The sequence below is a fragment of the Rhinoderma darwinii genome, chromosome 10 (assembly GCF_050947455.1).
Source record: "Rhinoderma darwinii isolate aRhiDar2 chromosome 10, aRhiDar2.hap1, whole genome shotgun sequence".
NCBI classification, from domain to species: Eukaryota; Metazoa; Chordata; class Amphibia; order Anura; family Rhinodermatidae; genus Rhinoderma; species Rhinoderma darwinii.
In genome coordinates this window covers 57,231,979-57,254,405 of record NC_134696.1, presented here as the reverse complement: position 1 = coordinate 57,254,405, position 22,427 = coordinate 57,231,979, and the positions used below count along the sequence as shown (strand labels likewise).

General features: G+C 42.8%; 1 protein-coding gene across 1 annotated transcript in view; it reads right to left on the bottom strand.

The window, feature by feature from the left end:
* KDELR1 (KDEL endoplasmic reticulum protein retention receptor 1) overlaps positions 1–22,017 on the bottom strand; it is a 42,068-nt gene extending 20,051 nt beyond the window's left edge. Inside the window, exons 1-2 of the mRNA XM_075839955.1 lie at positions 21,790–22,017; positions 1,344–1,444 (exon numbers count right to left, since the gene is read on the bottom strand). Of these exons, the coding sequence (XP_075696070.1) occupies positions 1,344–1,444; positions 21,790–21,880 (192 nt within the window). The 5' untranslated portion in view covers positions 21,881–22,017. The remainder of the gene's footprint in view (positions 1–1,343; positions 1,445–21,789) is intronic.
* Between the last annotated feature and the right edge of the window lie 410 nt (positions 22,018–22,427).

Genomic DNA, 22,427 nt, shown 5'->3' with positions numbered 1-22,427 from the left:
ACTGAAGTTTGAGGCATTCTACACAATTTTCAGGGATTCTCTAGATGTGTCCGCGTTCAGGAAAATTCCTTTAAGACACGGTCAAGATGGTACAGAACCCCTACCTTCTTGCATAAAATTTGCCCCTACTATAACAGATAGATGCTGGCGCTGTAAGGAGCACAGGGGTTCTATTTCTCATATATGGTGGCACTGACCTCGCATACAGCCTTACTGGAAATTAATAGAAGATCTGTGCTCCCAAATTACTTAGCAACATGTATCTTTCTCCCCAGCATTGGTTCTTCTTTGGCTGCCCTCAGAAGAATTTTGACCCAACCATCATAACTTGCTTACACAACTTATTACAGCAGCCAAATTACTCATTCCGTTTCGTTGGAAATCTAAAAAAAACCCTACAGTACAAGATTGGATAAGGAAAGTAGATACGGAAGAACTCCTAAGTTGGGAATTGCGTAGACACCACAAATTCAACAAACTCTGGCTTTCTTGGCTCACCTATTGGAAACAACAGCCTATCCCAATTCCTCATCACTCCCACTATATGTTTTACATTTAGCCAATACATCACACTTCCAAGGAAAGAAGGTTGCTTGTTCTAGAAGGTCATCTAATCTGGCACTATCTCAGATCCCATTGCTTTATATTTAATTTAAATAGGAACTTGTATATAGTTCGTTGTTTGTATTGTGTTTCTATCAAAACTATAGATACAATTGATTTCTTCAATCTCAATCTCCAACAAAGGCCTCCGTGCCGTCTTGATATACCCACCATTTATTTTTGGCAATACTCCTCTGTATCGAGTGTTTAATATTTGAATCTGTTTTCTTGTGTTAAAACTCAATAAAAAGAGATTTGCGAAAAAAAAACCACTATATAGATTTGGTATCGGCGTAATCATATTGACCAGCAGAATAAAGGTATCAGGTCTAACCTAAAAAACATGGAATTCCATTGAGAAGAAGTTGCTGAAACCTAGTGTCCCAGTATTCTTACCAGTCATGCCAAAGGATCTTAATAGAAAGTTACTTATATAGTGCTAACATATTGCAAAGCAATGTACAGAGATTGTCATAAGTCGCTGTCCCCAGTGGGTGGGGGGGGGGGGATGTCACATTCTAATTCTCACACAGAATTTCAGAGGAAGCCAATTAACCTGTCGCTTGGATTTTGTAGTGGGGAGAAAACTGAAGTACCCAGAAGAGGAGAGAACATACAAACTACATATAGATATTGTAAAAACATGCAAAAACAGTTTATGATAATCAACGTTCTATAAACGGTGGGGATTTGTGCACAATGATGGTGATATAGTATATAACATGATGGTGAAGTATTACCTTCATAGAAGTATTGTAGAAGGAGATAAAGTTAGTGAAGAGGTCTAAGTATCGAGTGGTAAATACAATTGCAAACAGGATCTGGCTCTTCCCAGAGATGCCTAAGAGAGAGAAACGAACATGATAAATAATATATTGATATCTGTTACATTCTACAAAACATCAAGTCTCATGTACGTGTATAGGGAATAATAGTCGTCCTCTACCTGTAATGACTGTGCTTGTCCTACAAAGAGAAACCTCCTCCCTGCCTTGCGGATTTCACACATTATTCTGTTCGCCCTACGTAGTTTATTTTATCACTGTCAGGATGACTGTTTTGTGCGCTTGGTAGTTTTTCAAGAAGAAAGGTAAAAAAAATAAATAAATAAATAAAGAAATGTTCCTGACACTTATGTTCCAGAACATTTCTTTAACCCCTTCCCGACATTTGCCGTACATGTACGTCATGGAAAGTACTGACTTCCCGCATCTTGCCGTACATGTACGCCAAATGTTTGGGACCGGCTCAGAAGCTGAGCCGGTCCCATCATCACCGGATCTCAGCTGTATCTTACAGCTGACATCCGGCTGTAACGGCGGGGACCGAAATTAGCTTCGATCCCCGCCATTAACCCCTTAAGTGCAGCGCTCAAACGCGATCGCTGCACTTAAGGTGTTTGCAGCTCATCGGAACCCCAGTAATGAAATTGCCGGGGTTCCGGTGGCTGCAATGGCAACCGGAGGCCTAATACTGGCCTCCCGGTCTGCCTAGCACCGAAGCCGGTCAAGATCCGCCCGGCGGCGGAGCCTGATCGGCTTCCGTAGCTGTCGGCAAGATGGCGCCGGGTCAGGAGCTGATCCGGCGTCATCAGCGGTGGAAGTCAGCTGTACTGTACAGCTGACATCCACCTGTAACGGCAGGAACCGGAGCTAGCTCCGATCCCTGCCATTAACCCCTTCGATGCAGCAATCGAAAGCGATTGCTGCATCGTAGCGGTTACTAGCAGATCGCCAGCCCTGACAGGCAATCGGGACTGGCGACTGCTGTTATGGCAACAGGAGACACAATGGTCTCCTGCTCTGCCATTACGGAAGCCGATTTAGGCCCCGCCGGGAGGCGAAGCCTAATCGGCTTGCTGTCAGTGAATGACTGACAGATCTAATACATTGCACTACATAGGTAGTGCAATGTATTAGAAAAAAAAAAATCTGACCGTTGGAACTTCAAGTCCCCTAGTGGGACTTGAGAAAAAGTGTAAAAAAAGTGTAAAAAAAAGTGCACAAAATAAAAGTTTGAAAACAGTAAAAGTTTCAAGTAATCAAATAAAACACAATCCCCTTTTACTCTTATCAAGTCCTTTATTATTGAAAAATAATAATAAACCATATGTATTTGGTATCGCCACGACCGTAACGACCGGAGGTATCAAAATATTATATTATTTATTGCACGCGGTGAACAGCGTAAAAAAAACCGTAAAAAACGTTACCAGAGTTTCTGTTTTTTGGTCACTTTGCCCTACAAATATTAGAATAAAAAGTGATCAAAAAGTCGCACGTATCCAAAAATGGTACCTATAAAAACTATAGCTCGTCCCGCAAAAAACAAGCCCTCATAAAGCTCCGTCGACAAAAAAATTAAAAAGTTATGGTTCTCACAACTTGGCGACAGAAAAAATACATTCTTTTTACAAAAGTAATTTTATTGTGCAAAAAAGTTGTAAAACATGAAAAAGTTCTATAAATTAGGTATCGCCGGAATCGTACTGACCCGCAGAATAAAGTTAACATGTAATTTATAACGCATGGTGAACGCTGTATAAAAAAAACCCGAAAAAAGCTGTGCCAGAATTGCGTTTTTTTGTTTACCTGGCATCCCAAAAAATAGGATAAAAGGTGATCAAAAAGTCGCATGTACCCCAAAATGGTACCAATAATAACTACAGCTCATCCCGCAACAAACCAGCCCTCATACCACTACGTCTATGAAAAATAAAATTAGTTATGGCTCCAATAAGTCAGGAAATAAAAAAATATGCAGTTGTGCCCGAGGGGAACATTTCTTCTGTTTGAAGAGGCGATTTTTCAAGGACCTAAAATTAGGGAACCAGGAAAGGGAGGGCCCAAACATATCCGCTGGAGCGACGGTGCCCGTATTATACCAGGACAACACTTCCCAGCAAAATTCCCCAAACTACAAAGGCGCGGAGTGTGGACCAAAAGGGGGATAAGAAATGACACCATTTATCAGTGCGACACCGGCCTGTGCAGAAAGGATTGCTTCACAGCGTAACACACATCTATGGATTATTTTATTGTTTTTTTTTACCCCGTTATTATACCACCTGACTATGCCCCTTATATACTCCGCCCGGCTTACATATGCCCTACATTATAAACGGAAACACCAGTAAGACTCCAAACAAAACTACTACCAAGCAAAATCCACGCTCCAAAAGCCAAATGGCATTTCCTCCCATCTGAACCCTACAGCGTGCCCAAACAGCAGTTTCCTTCCACATATATGGCATCGTCATACCCGGGAGAACCCTTTTAGCAATTTTTGGGGTGTGTGTCTCCAGTGGCATATGCTGGGCACGACATATTTGCCACTGAATGGCATATCTAGGGAAAAATATAAATTTTTAATTTGCACCATCCACAGCGCATTCATTTATGGAAAAGATCTGTGGGGTGAAAATGCTCACTACACCCCTTAATAAATGCCTTGAGGGGTGCAGTTTCCATAGTGGGGTCACTTCCCAGGGGTTTATTTTTATTATTTCACATCTGAGCCTCTGCAGTTGTGAACCAATACTTTGTAAATCGCCAAATTAGGCCTCAATTTTACATGGTACGCTTTCACTCCTGAGCCTGGTCGACTGTCCAGGCAAGAGATTAGGGCCACATGTAGGGTGTTTCTAAAACCAGGAAACCCAGCATAATAATTAGAGAGCTGTCTCGTTATGGTGGCACAAGCTGGGCACCACATATTGTCCACATATCTGTGGAAAAAATCCCATTTTCACTCTGCAACATCGAGTTCACACTAATTTCTACAAAACACCTGCAGGGTTAACATGCTCACTACACCCCTAGGTAAAAGCATTGAGGGGTGTAGTTTCCAAAATGGGGTCACTTCTGGGGGGTTTCCACTGTTTTGGGCCCACAGGCGCCCAGAAACCAATCCAGAAACATCTGCACTCCAAATGGCGGTCCTTCCCTTCTGAGCCCTGCCGTGTGCCCAAACAGCAGTTTATGACCACATATGGGGTATTGCCGTACTCGGTAGAAATTGCTTTACAAATGTTGGGTTCTTTTTTTTCCTTTATTTGTTGCGAAAATGAAAAAATTTGCGCTAAAGCTACGTCTTATTGAAGAAAAAGGATTGTTTTTATTTTCACTGCCCAATTCTAATAAATTCTATGAAACATCTGTGGGGTCAAAATGCTCACTACGCCCCTAGATGAATTCCTAAAGAGGTGTAGTTTCCTAAATGGTGTCACTTTTTGGGCGTTTTCATTGTTTTTTCCCCTCAGGGGCTTTGCAAATGTGACATGGCCGCCGCAAACCATTCCTGCTCAATGTGATCTCCAAAAGCCAAATAGCGCTCTCTCCCTTCTAAGCCAAGCCGTGTCTCCAAACAGCCGTTTATTACCACACGTGGGGTATTGTTTTACTCGGGAGAAATTGCTTTACAAATTTTGTGGTGCTTTTTCTCCTTCAGTCCTTGTGGAAATGAGTAAAAATAAGCTAAACCTACATTTTCTTTGAAAAAATGTTGATTTTTATTTTCAGGGCCTACTTCCAATAATTTCTGCAAAAAACCTGTGGGGTCAAAGAGCTCACTATACCCCTAGATAATTTCCTCAATGGGTGTAGTCTCCAAAATGGGGTCACTTGTGGGGGGGTTTCCACTGTTTTGTCTCCTCAGGGACTTCGTAAATGTGACATGGCCTCCGTAAACCATTCCTGCTAAACTTGAGCTCCAAAAGCCAAATAGCGCTCTTTCCCTTCTCAGCCCTGCCGTGTCTCCAAACAACCGTTTATTACCACATGTGGGGCATTGTTTTACTCGGGAGAGATTGGTTTACAAATTTTACGGTGCTTTTTCTCCTTCAGTCCTTGTGGAAATGAGAAAAAATTAGCTAAACCTACATTTTCTTTGAAAAAATTTAGATTGTCATTTTCAGGGCCTATTTCCAATAATTTATGCAAAAAACCTGTTGGGTCAAAACGCTCACTATACCCCTAGATAATTTCCTCAATGGGCGTAGTTTCCGAAATGGGGTCACTTGTGGGGGGTTTCCACTGTTTTGTCCCCTCAGGGGCTTTGTAAATGTGACATGGCCTCCACAAACCATTCCTGCTAAACTTGAGCTCCAAAAGCCAAATAGCGCTCTTTCCCTTCTCAGCCTCGCCGTGTCTCCAAACAACCGGTTATTACCACATGTGGGGTATTGTTTTACTCGGGAGAGATTGGTTTACAAATTTTACGGTGCTTTTTCTCCTTTAGTCTTTGTGAAAATGAGAAAAAAAAAATCGCTAAACCTACATTTTCTTTGAAGAAATGTTGATTTTAATTTTCACGGCCTACTTCTAATAATTTCTGTAAAAAAGCTGTGCGGTCAAAATGCTCACTGTACCCCTAGATAATTTCCTTGAGGTGTGTAGTTTCCCAGATGGGGTCACTTTTGGGGGATTTTGACTGTTTTGGCACCGCAAGAGCCCTTCAAACCTGACATGGTGCCTAAAATTTATTCTAACAAAAATAAGGCCCCAAAATCCACCAGGTGCTCCTTTGCTTCTGAGGCCGGTGCTTCAGTCCAGTAGCACGCTACGGCCACATGTGGGATATTTCCTAAAACTGCAGAAACTGGGCAACAAATATTGAGTTGCATTTCTCTGGTAAAACCTTCTGTGTTATAAAAAAAATTGTACTAAAAATTTATTTCTGCAAAAAAATATGAAATTTGTAAAATTCACCTCTACATTGCTTTAATTCCTGTGACATGTGTAAAGGGTTAAGACATTTTCTAAATGCTGTTTTGAATACTTTGAGGGGTGAAGTTTTTAAAATGGGGTGACTTTTTGGGGGTTTCTAATATATAAGGCCCTCAAAGCCACTTCACAACTGAACTGGCCCCTGTAAAAATGGCCTTTTGAAATTTTCTTGAAAATGTGAGAAATTGCTGCTAAAGTTCTAAGCCTTGTGAGGTCATAGAAAAATAAAAGGATGTTCAAAAAACGATGCCAATCTAAAGTAGACATATGGGTGATGTTAATTAGAAACAATTTTGTGTGGTATAACTGCCTGTCTTACAAGCAGATACATTTAAATTGAGAAAAATGCTAATTTTTGCAATTTTTCGCTAAATTTTGGTGTTTTTCACAATTAAATGCTGAACATATCGAGCAAATTTTGCCAGTAACATAAAGTCCAATGTGTCACGAGAAAACAATCTCAGAATCGCTTGGATAGGTGAAAGCATTCCGGAGTTATTACCACATAAAGTGACAGATGTCAGATTTGAAAAATGAGGCTCGGTCAGGAAGGTCAAAAGTGGCTAAAGAGGGAAGGGGTTAATATCTGAAATAAAATGCAACAACCTGTTTGTCAATATAAATTTCAATTAAGATTCCTTGAGAATACCTTCTACTATGCAACTGGGGATGGTCCGATCCACTTTATCAAAGCAGCTTTAGTGTGGATATCCCTGGGGCCTTCTTTACTGCTGCCTCTTGAACACGGCTTGCACAGTTAATGGCTCCAGGAGTATATATTATTAGTCTGTGCATGTGTCATAACGTTCACAATTTCATTTACAATGATGTGTAGCCAGGTATGAGAGGATGTATGTTAATGAATGCTTTCTTAGTGTGATCAATAATGTCTTACGAAACAAAAAGAAGAATAAAAGCATCACCTACTGAGATCTGCAAAAAGAGAGGATGAGTCAATAAACTCCTATGCCCACATTTACTAAGACTGGCGTATCTTACGACAAGTTTAAAAGTGTCAGTTCAGTTATGGAGAGACGCCTCTGCACGCTGGGCGGTACTATTGCCGTGGCAAACATACAACGCCCAGAGAGTATTGTGCACGGGTCCAATTCTAATTAATTGGACCTGTGCCTGACACTCTGCAGGCAACCGTAGCGCCCAGTGTTGGAGTTTCTCTCCATGCCCTGTTAGTTCAGGCGGGAGAGTTTAACTGGACTGACACTTTAGAGTGTACCTAACTTTTCAGAATAAGCGGTCATATGTGTGTACATGCGGAACGACCGTAGTTCTGGCCATTATATGTTGTATGTGGCATTATTTAGCCGTTTTTCCCTCTGCAGGCTCTATCTCTAATTTTCAGTTGTTTCTGAACTAGTGGGCGGAGCCTGACTACTATCATGTCTTCTATACACAGCACACATAGAAGAGGAGAATCCTGCTCCCCTATCATATATATATATATATATATATATATATATATATATATATATATATATATATATATATATATATACATACACACACACACACACACACACACACACACTCTACCGTTCAAAAGTTTGGGGTCACCCAGACAGTTTTGTGTTTTCCATGAAAACTCACACTTATATTTATCAAATGAGTTGCAAAATGACTAGAAAGTATAGTCAAGACATTGACAAGGTTAGAAATAATGATTTTTATTTGAAATAATAATTTTCTCCTTCAAACTTTGCTTTCGTCAAAGAATGCTCCATTTGCACCAATTACAGCATTGCAGACCTTTGGCATTCTAGCTGTTAATTTGCTCAGGTAATCGGGAGAAATTTCACCCCATGCTTCCAGAAGCCCCTCCCACAAGTTGGATTGGTTTGATGGGCACTTCTTGCGTACCATACGGTCAAGCTGCTCCCACAACAGCTCTATGGGGTTGAGATCTGGTGACTGCGCTGGCCACTCCATTACAGATAGAATACCAGCTGCCTGCTTCTTCCCTAAATAGTTCTTGCATAATTTGGAGGTGTGCTTTGGGTCATTGTCCTGTTGTAGGATGAAATTGGCTCCAATCAAGCGCTGTCCACGGGGTATGGCATGGCGTTGCAAAATGGAGCGATAGCCTTCCTTATTCAAAATCCCTTTTACCTTGTACAAATCTCCCACTTTACCAGCACCAAAGCAACCCCAGACCATCACATTACCTTCACCATGCTTGACAGATGGCGTCAGGCACTTTTCCAGCACCTTTTCAGTTGTTCTGCGTCTCACAAATGTTCTTCTGTGCGATCCAAACACCTCAAACTTCGATTCGTCTGTCCATAACACTTTTTTCCAATCTTCCTCTGTCCAATGTCTGTGTGCTTTTGCCCATATTAATCTTTTCCTTTTATTAACCAGTCTCAGATATGGCTTTTTCTTTGCCACTCTGCCCTGAAGGCCAGCATCCCGGAGTCGCCTCTTCACTGTAGACGTTGACACTGGCGTTTTGCGGGTACTATTTAATGAAGCTGCCAGTTGAGGACCTGTGAGGCGTCTATTTCTCAAACTAGAAACTCTAATGTACTTGTCTTGTTGCTCAGTTGTGCAGCGGGGCCTCCCACTTCTCTTTCTACTCTGGTTAGAGCCTGTTTGTGCTGTCCTCTGAAGGGAGTAGTACACACCGTTGTAGGAAATCTTCAGTTTCTTGGCAATTTCTCGCATGGAATAGCCTTCATTTCTAAGAACAAGAATAGACTGTCGAGTTTCACATGAAAGCTCTCTTTTTCTAGCCATTTTGAGAGTTTAATCGAACCCACAAATGTAATGGTCCAGATTCTCAACTAGCTCAAAGGAAGGTCAGTTTTATAGCTCCTCTAAACAGCAAAACTGTTTACAGCGGTGCTAACATAATTGCACAAGGGTTTTCAAGTGTTTTCGAATCATCCATTAGCCTTCTAACACAGTTAGCAAACACAACGTACCATTAGAACACTGATGGTTGCTGGAAATGGGCCTCTATACACCTATGTAGATATTGTATTAAAAACCAGACATTTGCAGCTAGAATAGTCATTTAGCACATTAACAATGTATAGAGTGTATTTCTGATTAATGTTATCTTCATTGAAAAAAACTGTGCTTTTCTTGCAAAAATAAGGAAATTTCTAAGTGACCCTAAACTTTTGAACAGTAGTGTGTGTATATATATATATATATATACATATACACACACACACACACACACACACACATACAATGGAAAAGCAGCAGCACTCACAATGCAATTCCAAGATGGTCTCAGGTGCAAGCAGGTAATCCCGATCCAGGGGCTATAGATCAATATTGAAGAAAATCCCACAGCACTCTGTGTTAGTGAAAAAAAATGGTGGTTTATTAAGCCAGCACAAGCTGCAACGTTTCCATCCTGCTATAGGACCTTTATCAAGCAAGATAAAGGTCAAGCTTGATAAGGGTTCTATAGCAGGACGGAAACGTTGCAGCTTGTGCTGGCTTAATAAACCACCATTTTTTTCACTAACACGGAGTGCTGTGGGATTTTCATATATATATATATATATATATATATATAAAAATATAAGCTGAAGCAGCATGGAGATCATACACAAAAAAATTGTAGTGTAGCTCAGAATCCAGCACTGGGTTGGGGTTTACATCTTACTAGCAGCGTCTCTGCGTTTCCCCTCTGCTCCTACTTCCTCCCCCTCCATAGACTTACATGCAGCGTGTTGCGGACTCACCTCTCTTTGCCCCCCTTCCCCTCTCCGCAAACTCTTTATAGAACCCCACCTTCTGCAGCCCGTCTTTTCTGCTCTGTAACCAGGGTTGGCCAATGCTTGACAATAGGAGGTGGACAGCAGATTACAGGGAGGGAGACACCTAGTGGCAGTAACTTCACACAGAATTTGCACGACTAAAACACTTCAGTTTTTTACGTCTCAGTTTACACTCGTTCATCTGAATAAGCCCTTAGACTAGAATAAGTTGTTTGAAACATTAGTGTCCATTTAAGTAAAGGAGATAGTTGGGAGTAATATGTATAAGGGAAAGGGAAGGAGAAAAAGTATGTGATCTGAAATTAATATGTAACTTTTATTAATATGCATTAAAATAAATAAGCACTAAAAAGTCCGATGGTGTAAGAGGTATGTGTGAGTGACCCCCAAACTCACATACCTAGGCCATGTATAATGAGGTTGTTATGGTTTGTAATTCATAACAAAGTTGTTCATCAAAGAACACATATGGCTATGCTTCCAAACCAGCAATTGTATTCTCAGATTGCGGCAGTCCAAAAATTAGGCAGGGTAGCTAATAACACCACCTGGAGCTGTGCTGCAGCAAAGTGTGAACATGAAGCACACGGGTCAGAGTAATGAGGACCACTCGTGCCCGTGATGTTCTTGTAGGACACGGCCCTGTAATGAATCAGTGTAAATGTCCTGCCGTGCTTACAAACATGATTGCCGCAGAGGGTGTGAATAGTGAGCAGACAGCTGCACTCTCACGCCGCCGCTCTGTGGGCCAGAGCAGTAGCGTGGAGATAAGCCGTATGTCCCTTGCTGTGCCCTCGCCCAGTGTGAGCTCAGACGCGGCACAGACACCCTGTCAAAGCACAGATCCACTGTAAGTGGACCTGAGCTAAGTGTGTGACCCTGTCCCCGTGGTTGACCGGGGTGGGCAGCAATAAGGGAGCCGCACGGCAGTGTCACCGGCGGTCAGATTAGAACGGCGGCTGGAAGGGGCATACAGCCAGCCGCTCGTATGTGACAGCAGGATGCGCTATGCTGACCAGCACTATCACTAAAGCACACGGGTCAGAGTAGTAAAAACCACTCGTGCCCGTGATGTTGCTGTAGGACACGGCTGAATCAGAGTGATTATCCTGCTGTGCCTGCAAACAAAATTGCCGTGGAGGGTGTGAATGGTGAGCAGACAGCTGCACTCTCACGCCGCCGCTCTGTGAGCCAGAGCGGTAGCGTGGAGATCAGCTGTGAATCCCTTGCTGTGCTCGCGCCCAGTGTGAACTCAGACGCGGCACAGACAATATGCCAAAGCGCAGATCCACTGTAAGTGGACCTGAGCTAAGTGTGTGGCCCTGTCCCCGTGGTTGACCGGGGTAGGCAGCAATAAGGGAGCCGCACGGCAATTACACCGGCGGTCAGATTAGAACGGCGGCTGGAAGAGGCGTACAACCAGCCGCTCGTATGTGACCGCAGGATACGCTATGCTGAACAGCACTGCCGTGCTGTTAGCTGTCGGCTGTAATTAGCTGCTGTCACCCAGGTAGGAAGCAATAGTGATTCATTGGCCTGTATAAGGCAGCTATGGCCATGTGTTACACCAGGGAAAGATTAAAAGGATTGAGCACCCGACGCGCGTTTCGCCAGCATTCTGGCTTCTAGGGGTTGGAGTAATATGTGTTTAATTTATTAAAAGGCGCACGCTTCATGCCTGTCACTTTTCTAATTTGTCAAATGACAAGAAATGTCGCAAATTTTAATGCAAATTTGTTGCAAGTCATCTGGCATAAACTGCATAATAAATGCATGCCCTAGTTTATATTGTAATGCATTTCAGTCCATTTTATAATTGCAGCAATATCCATATTACATAAAGTTAATTATATGTTCTATAACCATAGACTTTGATGCTGTCGATGCAGGTCACTACAAATATTGTTATATTTGCAAAATACCGGAGCCCCAACAGATATAAGTCAACGGGGTCTCTCAGAATTTCGATTTGTCAATGGATCCGATTGTACACAGCAGCCATGACTCTGATGTGTACAGAGCGCTTATCTAAAAGGAAGCTGTACTGTGACAGGTTCCTGAAAAATCTGTTTTTGGAACTATTATGGAGGAACTAATTTTGATGTCTTTGCTGCGAAAATAATGCAACTGCAATTAATATAGAGAAACCACGGAAGACTTTTTGCTGGATGTCAAATCTATTTTTAATCTAGGCAGGTCTACACTTATTTTATAAAACAGAATATTCCATTTCAAATGCAAAAAGTAAAACATGAACGGATTCCTCAACACAGTGAATACGGAAAACAGGTTATAGGAAAAAAAAGGGGAAAACATAAAAAGGAATAAATACGAAAACCAAAATAGTGAAACATAAAACAAAAACAAGTAAGTGTGTGCAGAATCCAATAGCTGGCTGTGTATCCGGTGCTAAGAATCAGTTTCCCCAAGCTGTGCTTGCTGTGGCCAAGGCCTCGTTCACATCGGCGTTGGGTTCCGTTCGATCTTTCTGTTGAAGGAACCCATGAACAGAAAGACAACAATAGCCGACTACGCTCCCGTTTCCGCAAAAAAAAGGAATCCTTACGGAATAGAAACAAAACGGAAACCATTTGCAATGGAAGCATTACCATTGAAATCAATGGTAATGCAAAAACAGAAGCTATGGTTTCCGTTTGGCTTTCCGTTCATCTGACAGAACGGATGAACGGAAACCTCAAAGGGAACCCGACGCTGATGTAAACGAGGCCTAAGTCGATCTTGACTGTAGTGCTTTCACCTCCGATATCCGCAGCACTGGATCCAAAAAATGGAGTTTATATGCGATTGATAAATAATGACATAATATCCATATATGACGTGTTGTGTCTGTGGTGTATATATATATATATATATATATATATGGACTCTTCTTAGCCTTGATTCTTAAGAAGCTTTTGTTTCTCTTTTTTGTAATCTTGTTAAAACTCACCAAAAATGTCCTAGAATTGTTATTTGTTTACTCATTTTTCTTCCTTCATTTTTAATCCCCTGTTCATACTAGTTTATTTTCCAATATGGGCCGACTGTTTGTGCTTTTTGCATTTTCCAATGTGTAAATGACGGATTTTCTATTCTGTAAATGTCATAGTTGGCAATAAAGTTTTCTATTCTATTTATCCTTTTGACTTCGGTTAGGTGATTGAAATCTGCCCGCAGGTGTAGAGCATCCCTTCCTCCCTGTACCGGAGGTCAGTGTCTGCAGTGTGCTCATATTCCACAGTCTACACCCTAGTTAGGCAACCAGTAGATTAAGATGGTAATCTTTGACAGGTCCTGAGCAGATCACTAGTCACTAATGCCTCAGTTAAACTAAACTTTTAAAAGATTTGCAGACCTAAAATGTAATTGCAACATTTACAGACAAACAAAAAGTAAGCATTGGTTTCTGTATAGATACTAATAAAATTGGGTGTAATTATTATCGAAGTCACAATTATACACATTCTCCAGTGAAACGTTTTGATATACCATTGAATTCATAGTTCCCTCAATGATCAGAAGCTGTTCAGGCCCTAAGACAGAAAAGCAGCCCCAGACCATGCTGCTCCCTCCACCATGCTTCACAGCTGGGATGAGCTTTTGGTGTTGGCGTGCACGGTTCTTTTTCCTCCAAACATAGGGCTGTGCATTTGTGCTAAAGAGTTCCACTTTTATCTCATCTGTCCATAGAACTTTCTTCCAGAAGAGCTGGAGACCATCCAGGCAGTCTAGGGCAAACTTGAGATGGGCCGCAATGTTTTTTTTGGAGTCCTTCCATGAACACAATTCTTGTTCAGTGTTTTTTTAGTAGTGGACACGTGAACCGTTGCAGTTTGTAGTTTTCAGTAGGTCTTTTGCTACCATTGGGTTCTTTGTACAGTGTACACCTAGGTCTTTAGCCATGTTTTTGTAGCCTTTTCCAACATCATGCATCTTTATAGCACGTCTTCTGAAAGTTGTTTGCCTCTAGCCTAACCAATCTTTCTTAAAGAATAAATTTCTTAGTAACCAGGCTTTGTGTGCCTTAATTTAATGGGCAAAGCACCTGTGAATCCCACACTTACACCTTTTACTAATTAGCTCATGGAGAAATCTTTAACACAGAGGTTCACTTACTTTTTCTCTCGGCACTGTGGACGTTTACTCAATGGGCTCAATAAAAGACATGAACTCTACAAATATTTGTGTTTTATTATTTATATTGTGTTTGTCTATAATTGTGACTTAGATAACAATCAGACCACATTTTATAAGTAATTAATGCAGTAACCCAGGTAATTTCAAATGGTTCACTTACTTCTTGCAACTGTAGGTTTGTGAAAAATCTAAATCATGATGTGCAAATAGCACCCTGTATAAGTACAGTGTACAAGGTCGCTCCTTCTCTGTATTATTATAGTAGATCTCTGCCTCACCATGGTTGCCTACCACTGGTCTACAGTCTGTTTTCGGCGCCGTTCTTTGCACATTGTGTTGATGATAAAATGTGACGATGAATCTGCCCCATTCTGCGTCACAGTCAGGGGCATGATGGGAAATGTAGGCTCCAGATCAGTACGTGAGATAGCGTTCACATGCTCCGGGAGCCATATCCGCCACAGACGCAAGGGAAAAAGAGGGAAAGATGTCGGCCAGACAAGATGATGCACAGACGCTAAAACATGTTTCTAATCTTTAACCAACAACAAACAATTAACGAGTTGTAATACATTTACATTTAATTTAATACGATTGCAATAAAAAAAAGTTTAATGATGTGTCAATAGGACATGTTATAAAAGACTAATAAGCGGGGTCTGGGAACCCCACTGATCCTCAAGAACGGAGAGCAGGGTTCGGATGTGTGATCAATGTTGCCGCATCCAGGCGGAGAATGAGTGGAGAGGCAGACGTGCATGTGACCAACTCTCTCCCCTCTGTTCTATGGGAGTTACAGACCCACATCTATCAGATATTTAGGTCACATTCATTTTTTTTAATTTTTATTAAATACCTGAAAAAGTAAGACTTCCCGTGGAATCGCTGGAGAAAACAATGCAGTCAATAGAAGTAAACCTCCTACCGTTCTTATATTCATGAACCTTGTAAATCAGGACGATACAATCAGCTGCCACTACTGAAAACCTTTCATCTGTGAATAATGTCAAATTGCAGAACCCCAAGACTTTGCGCAAAAGACACCGAAGGAAACATTTCTGGGAGAAATCTCATAAGATTCACAGCTGCAAAACTTTTAGAATACAGCCAGTTCAGTGAATAATGTGCTATGGACTGCAAGGATATTACACCACATTTCATCTCGATGATACCAAATCAAACAGAAAAACACAAAGTTGCTCTCCTATAGTCCACTATATAATATATAAAAACATCACTAACTCTACAGTACTGTGAGGTAACCGGCTCACCCGCAATGTCCTTGTAGCTGACAACTAGAAGCTCAGGAGGCTCGAAAACCACAATGTATTAGGTAATACCAGCACTCGTAGGCTCCAAAATTAACAATAAACTCATGCGTTTCAGATTATAAAGGATTTTTGAAGAGGTCTGATTTAGTAAATACTTCTAAGGCCCTCTTCACATCTAGTCTTTTTCCTTCCGACATCTACCGCCGATGGAAGGTAGCATTGTATCCCACTCTAAAGTCATATGGTGGAATACATCGCCCGAACTCCCCAGGCAGAGCGCTACTTGAAGTTGTGCCTTGGGAAGCCCCTGATGTCACAGTCCATATATGGACAGTGATGTCAGGAGCTTTCAACTACGGAGTCCCCTGCCAGAGTAGTAGCATCAGGGGCTTCTCCAGTCCCGAAGATCCAGGCCAGTGCGTTACCGTTGCTCTGACCGGGGACACTGTAGTTGAAAACCCCTGACATCACTGTCGATATATTGACTGTGACATCAAGGGCTTCCGCAGGGCCATAATCCCCAGGCAGAGTGTTACCTGATGCTTTTCCTATGGACTTCAGCCCAGGGAAATTTCCCTGAGGTATAAGTTTAATATATATCTCTGACGAATGCCATACAGTGGCATCCATCACCCTTAGGCTCCCATGATACAGACCAGATGAAGGAAAAGAAGATTGCAGTATGTTGACAAATGGGGGTGGTTGGAAACAGCAGTGATCCAGTTAAAATTTTGAGTCAAATCTACACTAGCTCCCCTATAATTAATGCCAGTTTTTGGCGTAAATTATTATCAATTTGACAGGTTGCTGCCGCCCCGCCCCATATTGCACACCCATTTCCAGCGCAATTTGAGACTTTTGGGCCCTTTTGCAACTTTACTATAGGGATAAATTTCCCCCTATAAGTGCTGGATTTGCACATATATCATATCATAAAGTATATGCAAGTGTATATTGTGAACAGATCACAAACGGACAAGCACCTGCAAACAGGAATAGTCATGTCAGGACAGCTTACCTCCACCAAGAACAATAAAACCTTATGCGCTCATTCATGAACGTTCCTCTGTACACTATATAATTTGTTAGAGCAGAAACCATAGTCCGCCATTTTTTTATTTACGGAGCCGAGCCTTCTTGTCAGCTACGGCTGCATTAAGACAAGATCCAATCTAATTTTTGGCATCAGAGGGGTCTTGCCTGCCTATTAGGGCATATGGACGAACCCCTCCAAGAGCCAGAACTTAACCGAACTTGCCCCTCGATGCATTACATGGTCGACCATTCATTTCAATCCCTGGCACGTGCGCTGTGCTCGGCAGTTTCCATCAGTGCATGCTCGAAAGCCACTCCATTCAATTTCTCCTGGCTCCGGTATTGCAGCTGGTGTGAAACGCGGCATACAGGACCCCCGTTATGGCAATTTGTGGGGGTCCCATAGGTTGGACCCCTACCATTCATACAGTCGTTACCTATCCAGCGGATAGGTGATAATTTGTTATTACTGGAATACCCTTTGATGCAGCAGCCCCTTGGTTCTAGACGTCGTTGGGGGTTCCATTAATCGGACCCCCAACAATCAGACATTAATGGCATTTCTTATCCTAAGCCATCGATGTCTGTGTCTGGGAAAACTTCTTACAAGTGTCTCCAAAATAAAATGTGTAGAAGACCATTTTACATCCGACACTAGAACTAGAATTGTGTTAATTAATAGAGAAGTAAATTTATCAGTAATGGGTTTTCTATCAGAGAAATACAAAATCCAGACCTTATTACTTGTTGTTTGTAGTAAAAAAAAAAATAATCTTGTGTAAAATAATGAATTTCCGCAGAACAGCTCTTTACCAGAGACATGAATTTGTCTGAGGATGACACAACCACAAGGCCTTATTTACACGAGCGTAGTTCACGTCCGTGATTTTCGAGCGCGTCGCACGCACCTATGTTAGTCAATGGGGGCGTTCAGACATTCAGTGATTTTCAAGCAGCGTGTGTCCGCTGCGTAAAACTCACGACATGTCCCATACTTGGGCGTTTTTCAGGCATTACGCACCCATTGAAGTCAATGGGTGCGTGAAAATCGCGCACAGCACACGGAAGCACTTCCGTGTGTCGCGCGTAATTCGCGCAATAGTAAATTAAGAAATGAAGGGAAAAATAAAAGCACTTCCTTCATTTATTTTTCTAAACCTCAAAACCGAATGTCATAAGGATGGCATATGCGCGAAAATCACGCAGCAAACACTTATGACACACGGAACTGCAACGTGCAAAAAACGCTGCGTTTTTTTGCGCGCGCAAGACACACACGTTCGTGTGAATTTGGCCTAAGACAACTACTAAAGGGATTTTCCCATGACAAACATTTATGGCACATTGACTGGAATAGTCATTAAGACCCCTACTGATTCTTGTATAGGAAGAGAAGGTCCCTTTTCCACTCTCCATAACAGGAAAAGCAGGACCCCACTGTTCTCCAGTGGGACATTTGTGGTGTATTTAATTGATATGTCAAATGTTTGTGATAGGAATACCCCTTAGGGCATGATTCACACACAGCGTTTACGCTGGAAACACATGCAGTTTTCTACATGCGTTTTAAAATGTTATGGCTCTGTTCACATCCAGCATCGGGTGTGGACAGATCGTCTGTAGATTATATGTAGCTGGACAAGACTTAAGAAAACGTCCTTCACATTATATGGATAAATCACAGCCTGCCCTATTCCTGCCATCTGTGTGGTGTTGACCCAGGGGGAAGAAAAATCACGTGAAAAACCGTTTTCCATAGAAGCAATTCTTGTAACATTTCCACAGATCCACTGCAAAGAATGTATTAAAAACTGCATGTGGCTTTTAAGCCAATTTTTTGGGGCTAGGTTTGGCCGCCCTTCACACTACGTTCATTTCCTATGTTTAACGTGTACATCTGTGCGGTACATTTTTTATTATTATTTTTTTCTAACTGGTTCCCGACCGCTGGCTGTGTTTTTACGGCCAGCGGTCAGGGTCCTTAAAACCCGAGCCATAGACTTTTTACGGCTTGGGTTTTAACTTGCTGCCCGCGCGATCGGCAGCTGAATGTCGGGTCTCCGGCTGTCAGTGACTGCCGGGGACCCGGAGGAGAGGATAGAAGCAGCTTTCGTTGCTTCTGTCTTCTCCAATGTCTTTTACACAGCGCTCAATGAACGCTGTGTATGTGAATAGAGACAGCAGCGGCGGCGCTGTCTCTATTCCTCCCGGTGATCATGTGACTGGTCACATGATCACCGGGTGCCGTTACTGACAGACTGCTGCTGGGTCTTACTAGACCTAGCACAGCCCTATTAGTGACAATCGTCACTATGAGAGGGCTGATTTCCTCTGTAACTGGGGCTGCTGTGCAGATCCAGTTACAGTGGAAAAACATGGTGTAAAAGAAAGAAAAAATATATATAAAGTTCCCCAAAGGTCTTTTTTGACCTTTGAGGGACAGACCATAGTAATAAAAAAATAGTAAAGTAAAGTGCAAAAAAAAAAATTTAATAATAAATACACATAAAATACCCACCCCAAAAAAACCTGTTCCCCCCCAGCCAATCATTGTTGTAACGCTAGCGCTGACCCAATTACCCTAATATAGACATGTAATATATTAAAGTTTACAGTAAACAATGACGATCACAAATAAAAGGTCTATTTTAGGGTAAAACTATGTTATTACCCAAAAAAATAGCTGAAACTTAAAAAAGCTTATTTTTTTACTATTATTTTCAAACTTTATGAATAAAAATTCTAAAATAGCAAAAAAGGATGTGTATAAAAACGATAAAAAATGAAACCTGCATTGTCTACGGAAAAAACGTCGCACAAATCACGTCGTTAGCCCAACAAATAAAAAAGTTATAGCCATTTAACTAACACGTGCTAAAAATAGCTAAACGGTGTCTGGTCCTGAAGGTGCAAAATAGCCCGGTCCTGAACTGGAACATGGGAGCCTACCGGTGATGTATGCTACTGTGTGGCATACGTATATGTCATACCATAGGAGTCTAAGGATGGCATCTGTAACCCACAGCCCATAATGGCATCCGTTTAACAGACATCATTACAGTCTAAGGTGACAAATGCCACTGTAAAGGTATCTGTCCCAGCCTATATTTAACGTATCCGTCAGAAGCTGGCGTATACGTTTAATGTAGTGCAAAAAATGTTATGTGAAGTGGCAGGTCTGTCAGGTCTGAACAAGCCTAAAGGGGTTCTCCAGAACAGGATAAGGCTGGGTTCACTTGTACATTTCTTCCGTACATTAGCCACATGTTTTTTGTTTTTTTTATTACAGTAAAATATTTGACATGGCAAAAACAGCAAGTGTGAACCCAACCTATAGCTAATTCAGGCCTGGACAAATGTAAGGCCCCATTCACACCATGTTATTATCCTACGTTCATCTTGTATGTCAGGAAAGCTCCCTACGTACAAGATAAATGTGTTCATTGGGCTCCATTATCCTGACGCAGACCAAAAGTGTGTCCTTTTGGCTTCCGTTGGGCTAGTATACTTTTTTTTTTTTTTTTAAGGACTGCATAACATAGAAGACTACGCTATTCCATCTAGAGGGAATCGCACAAAAAAAACGTATACCACACAATATATGCTTTTTAACATGGAAGTCTATGGGTGACAGATGCCACTGTATGGATTCCGTCACAGGTATAGGTTAATCGTATGCCTCGGGGAGCTCCTGACATCACTGTCCATGTATGTACGGTGACATCCGGAGCAGTTCTGTAGTCCTGGGATAGGGAGATAGCTGATGCTCTGCTTGGGGACTCCAGCGATAGGGAACTCCTGACGTCACTGACCATATCTGGACAGTGATGTCAGAAGTATCCCATTGCGGGAGTCCCCTTGCAGAGCATCAGCTAGCACTCTGCCCCAGGACTACAGCACTGCTCCTGATGTCACAGCACATACATGGACAGTGATATCAGGAGTTTTCCCAGGGCCGGTCCCTGGGTGACGTATCTCACTGTATGCCCCATACAGTGGGATACACTTGGGCCTTTTGTTGGAGGTATAAGTCAGGGGTCTTCCCGACTTATACCTCTGACTGACGGAAGGCCTAAACGTGATGTGAATTGGGCCTAAGCTAGGTGTAAGAGCCAGCTAGAAATGTTAGGAGCTACACTTTATTAGAATCCTGCACTTGTGTTTATACCTGATGAAGGCCCAGGATGAATCTACTATTCGGAGGAGTACTGACCTCATCATACCTGGATTTTTTCTCATACTCTTGATCTCACTTGAATGGACGTACAGCGATTACGGTAAACAGGTGGAGCAGCAGCAGATTACTCCCCAACAAAACCATATCCTTCTCGGTATCGTGCACAATTATCCAAGGTCAGCATTTGGGACACTAACCCTACCCCCTCTGTCTAATGGCTTAGATGCTGCAGTCGATATTGACCGCAGCATCTAGGCGGTTAATCTCTATTCCCGGCCTTTACAAGCGAGAAGTTAGTTGTAATAGACAGCGGACACCCGCAGTGTATGGCGTGAGCTCAGCCCGTTCCACACTTCCCCCTCCCGACTATCACGTACATGTATGTCAAATGACAGGAAGGGGTTTTCCGAGACTTTGATGTCCTATTCTTAGGATAGGTCATCAATATCAGATCGGTGGGGGTCCGACTCCCAGCGATCAGCGGAACAAATGCGACTGAGCTGCAATACCAGGCACAGCCGCTACCAAATGTGCGGTGCTATGCCTGGTAAACAATGAAGGGGGAGCAGCGCGGTCCATTGCTGGATCCCACCGATCTGATATTGACGAGCTATCCTTAGAGCAGGACATCAATATCAAAGTCCTGGAATAGCCCTCATACCTGGCCTCCTATACTACAATGCTTTGTGCTGCACTGCATTCTGGGACAGATGACTGTGCACCTGTGACTACTGTACAGAGTCCGGTGTAAGAACTACACTTCCCAGAACAGCGCCGTGCAGACACTGAACAAGCAGAACTGTGATTGCAGCTGTGGATGATAATGCAGGATATACTGTGAACAGTCTGTATACACGGAGCTCTAGCCCTCCCGGCAGCCTCCATACATTGATCTGTGGAGGATAATGGAGCGTCCACGTCATCAGCCCCGCTCATCCCTCCCTCCGTCCTGCCATGAGCCGCTCATACCCGGCGCACAGTCCTGCCGGTATAACGCACAGTGACCGCAGGTTACCACAGCTACCCCCGTGATCCGGCACATAGCGCTACCAGCGCCCACATCCTACCGGAGCTGTGCTATGTCTTACCGGCACAGGAGCGGGATTTCCAGATCTTCAGCAGCAGGATGAGGATGGCGGACAGATGGGAAATGTCCCCCAGGAACCTGAAGACGTTCATGACGGAGCCGGGGCCGTGAAGCAGCGGTGTGACAGAGTGCCGGTGTAGAAGGCAGGACGAGGCTGTGTTGTGTGCTAGGCCTTGTGTGTGGGAGGAGGGGAGGACTCCGGAGGGGAGGGGAGCGGCTGCTTTCACTGCCCCTACAGGAACTGCGCTGCTATGTTGCGCCGGGAGGGGACGTTTGGCCGGTCATGCAAAAACCGGCGTCTTGTACAACCGAGTATTGCGGCCACGTTCACACCTTCTAGTGGAAAAGACGCTATACTGTATGACTGTCAGCCCACGTTCACACCTAAAGTCACTCACTACAACCACAGTGAACCAGGCAGAACCAAAATCAGTGCAGCTTTCAATAAATATACTCACTCCTGTTCACACGGAGTTCTTTGCAGGCAGAAAACGGAATTTTGAGGCAGATTTTGATCTACGTGCAAGCCGTTTTTCGCTCGTGCCCATTGAGTTCCACAGGCAAAAACGCAGTGAATTACGTTTTTTTCCTGCCTCCCATTGATGTCAATTGGAGGTCAGAGGCGTAACGCCCGATGAT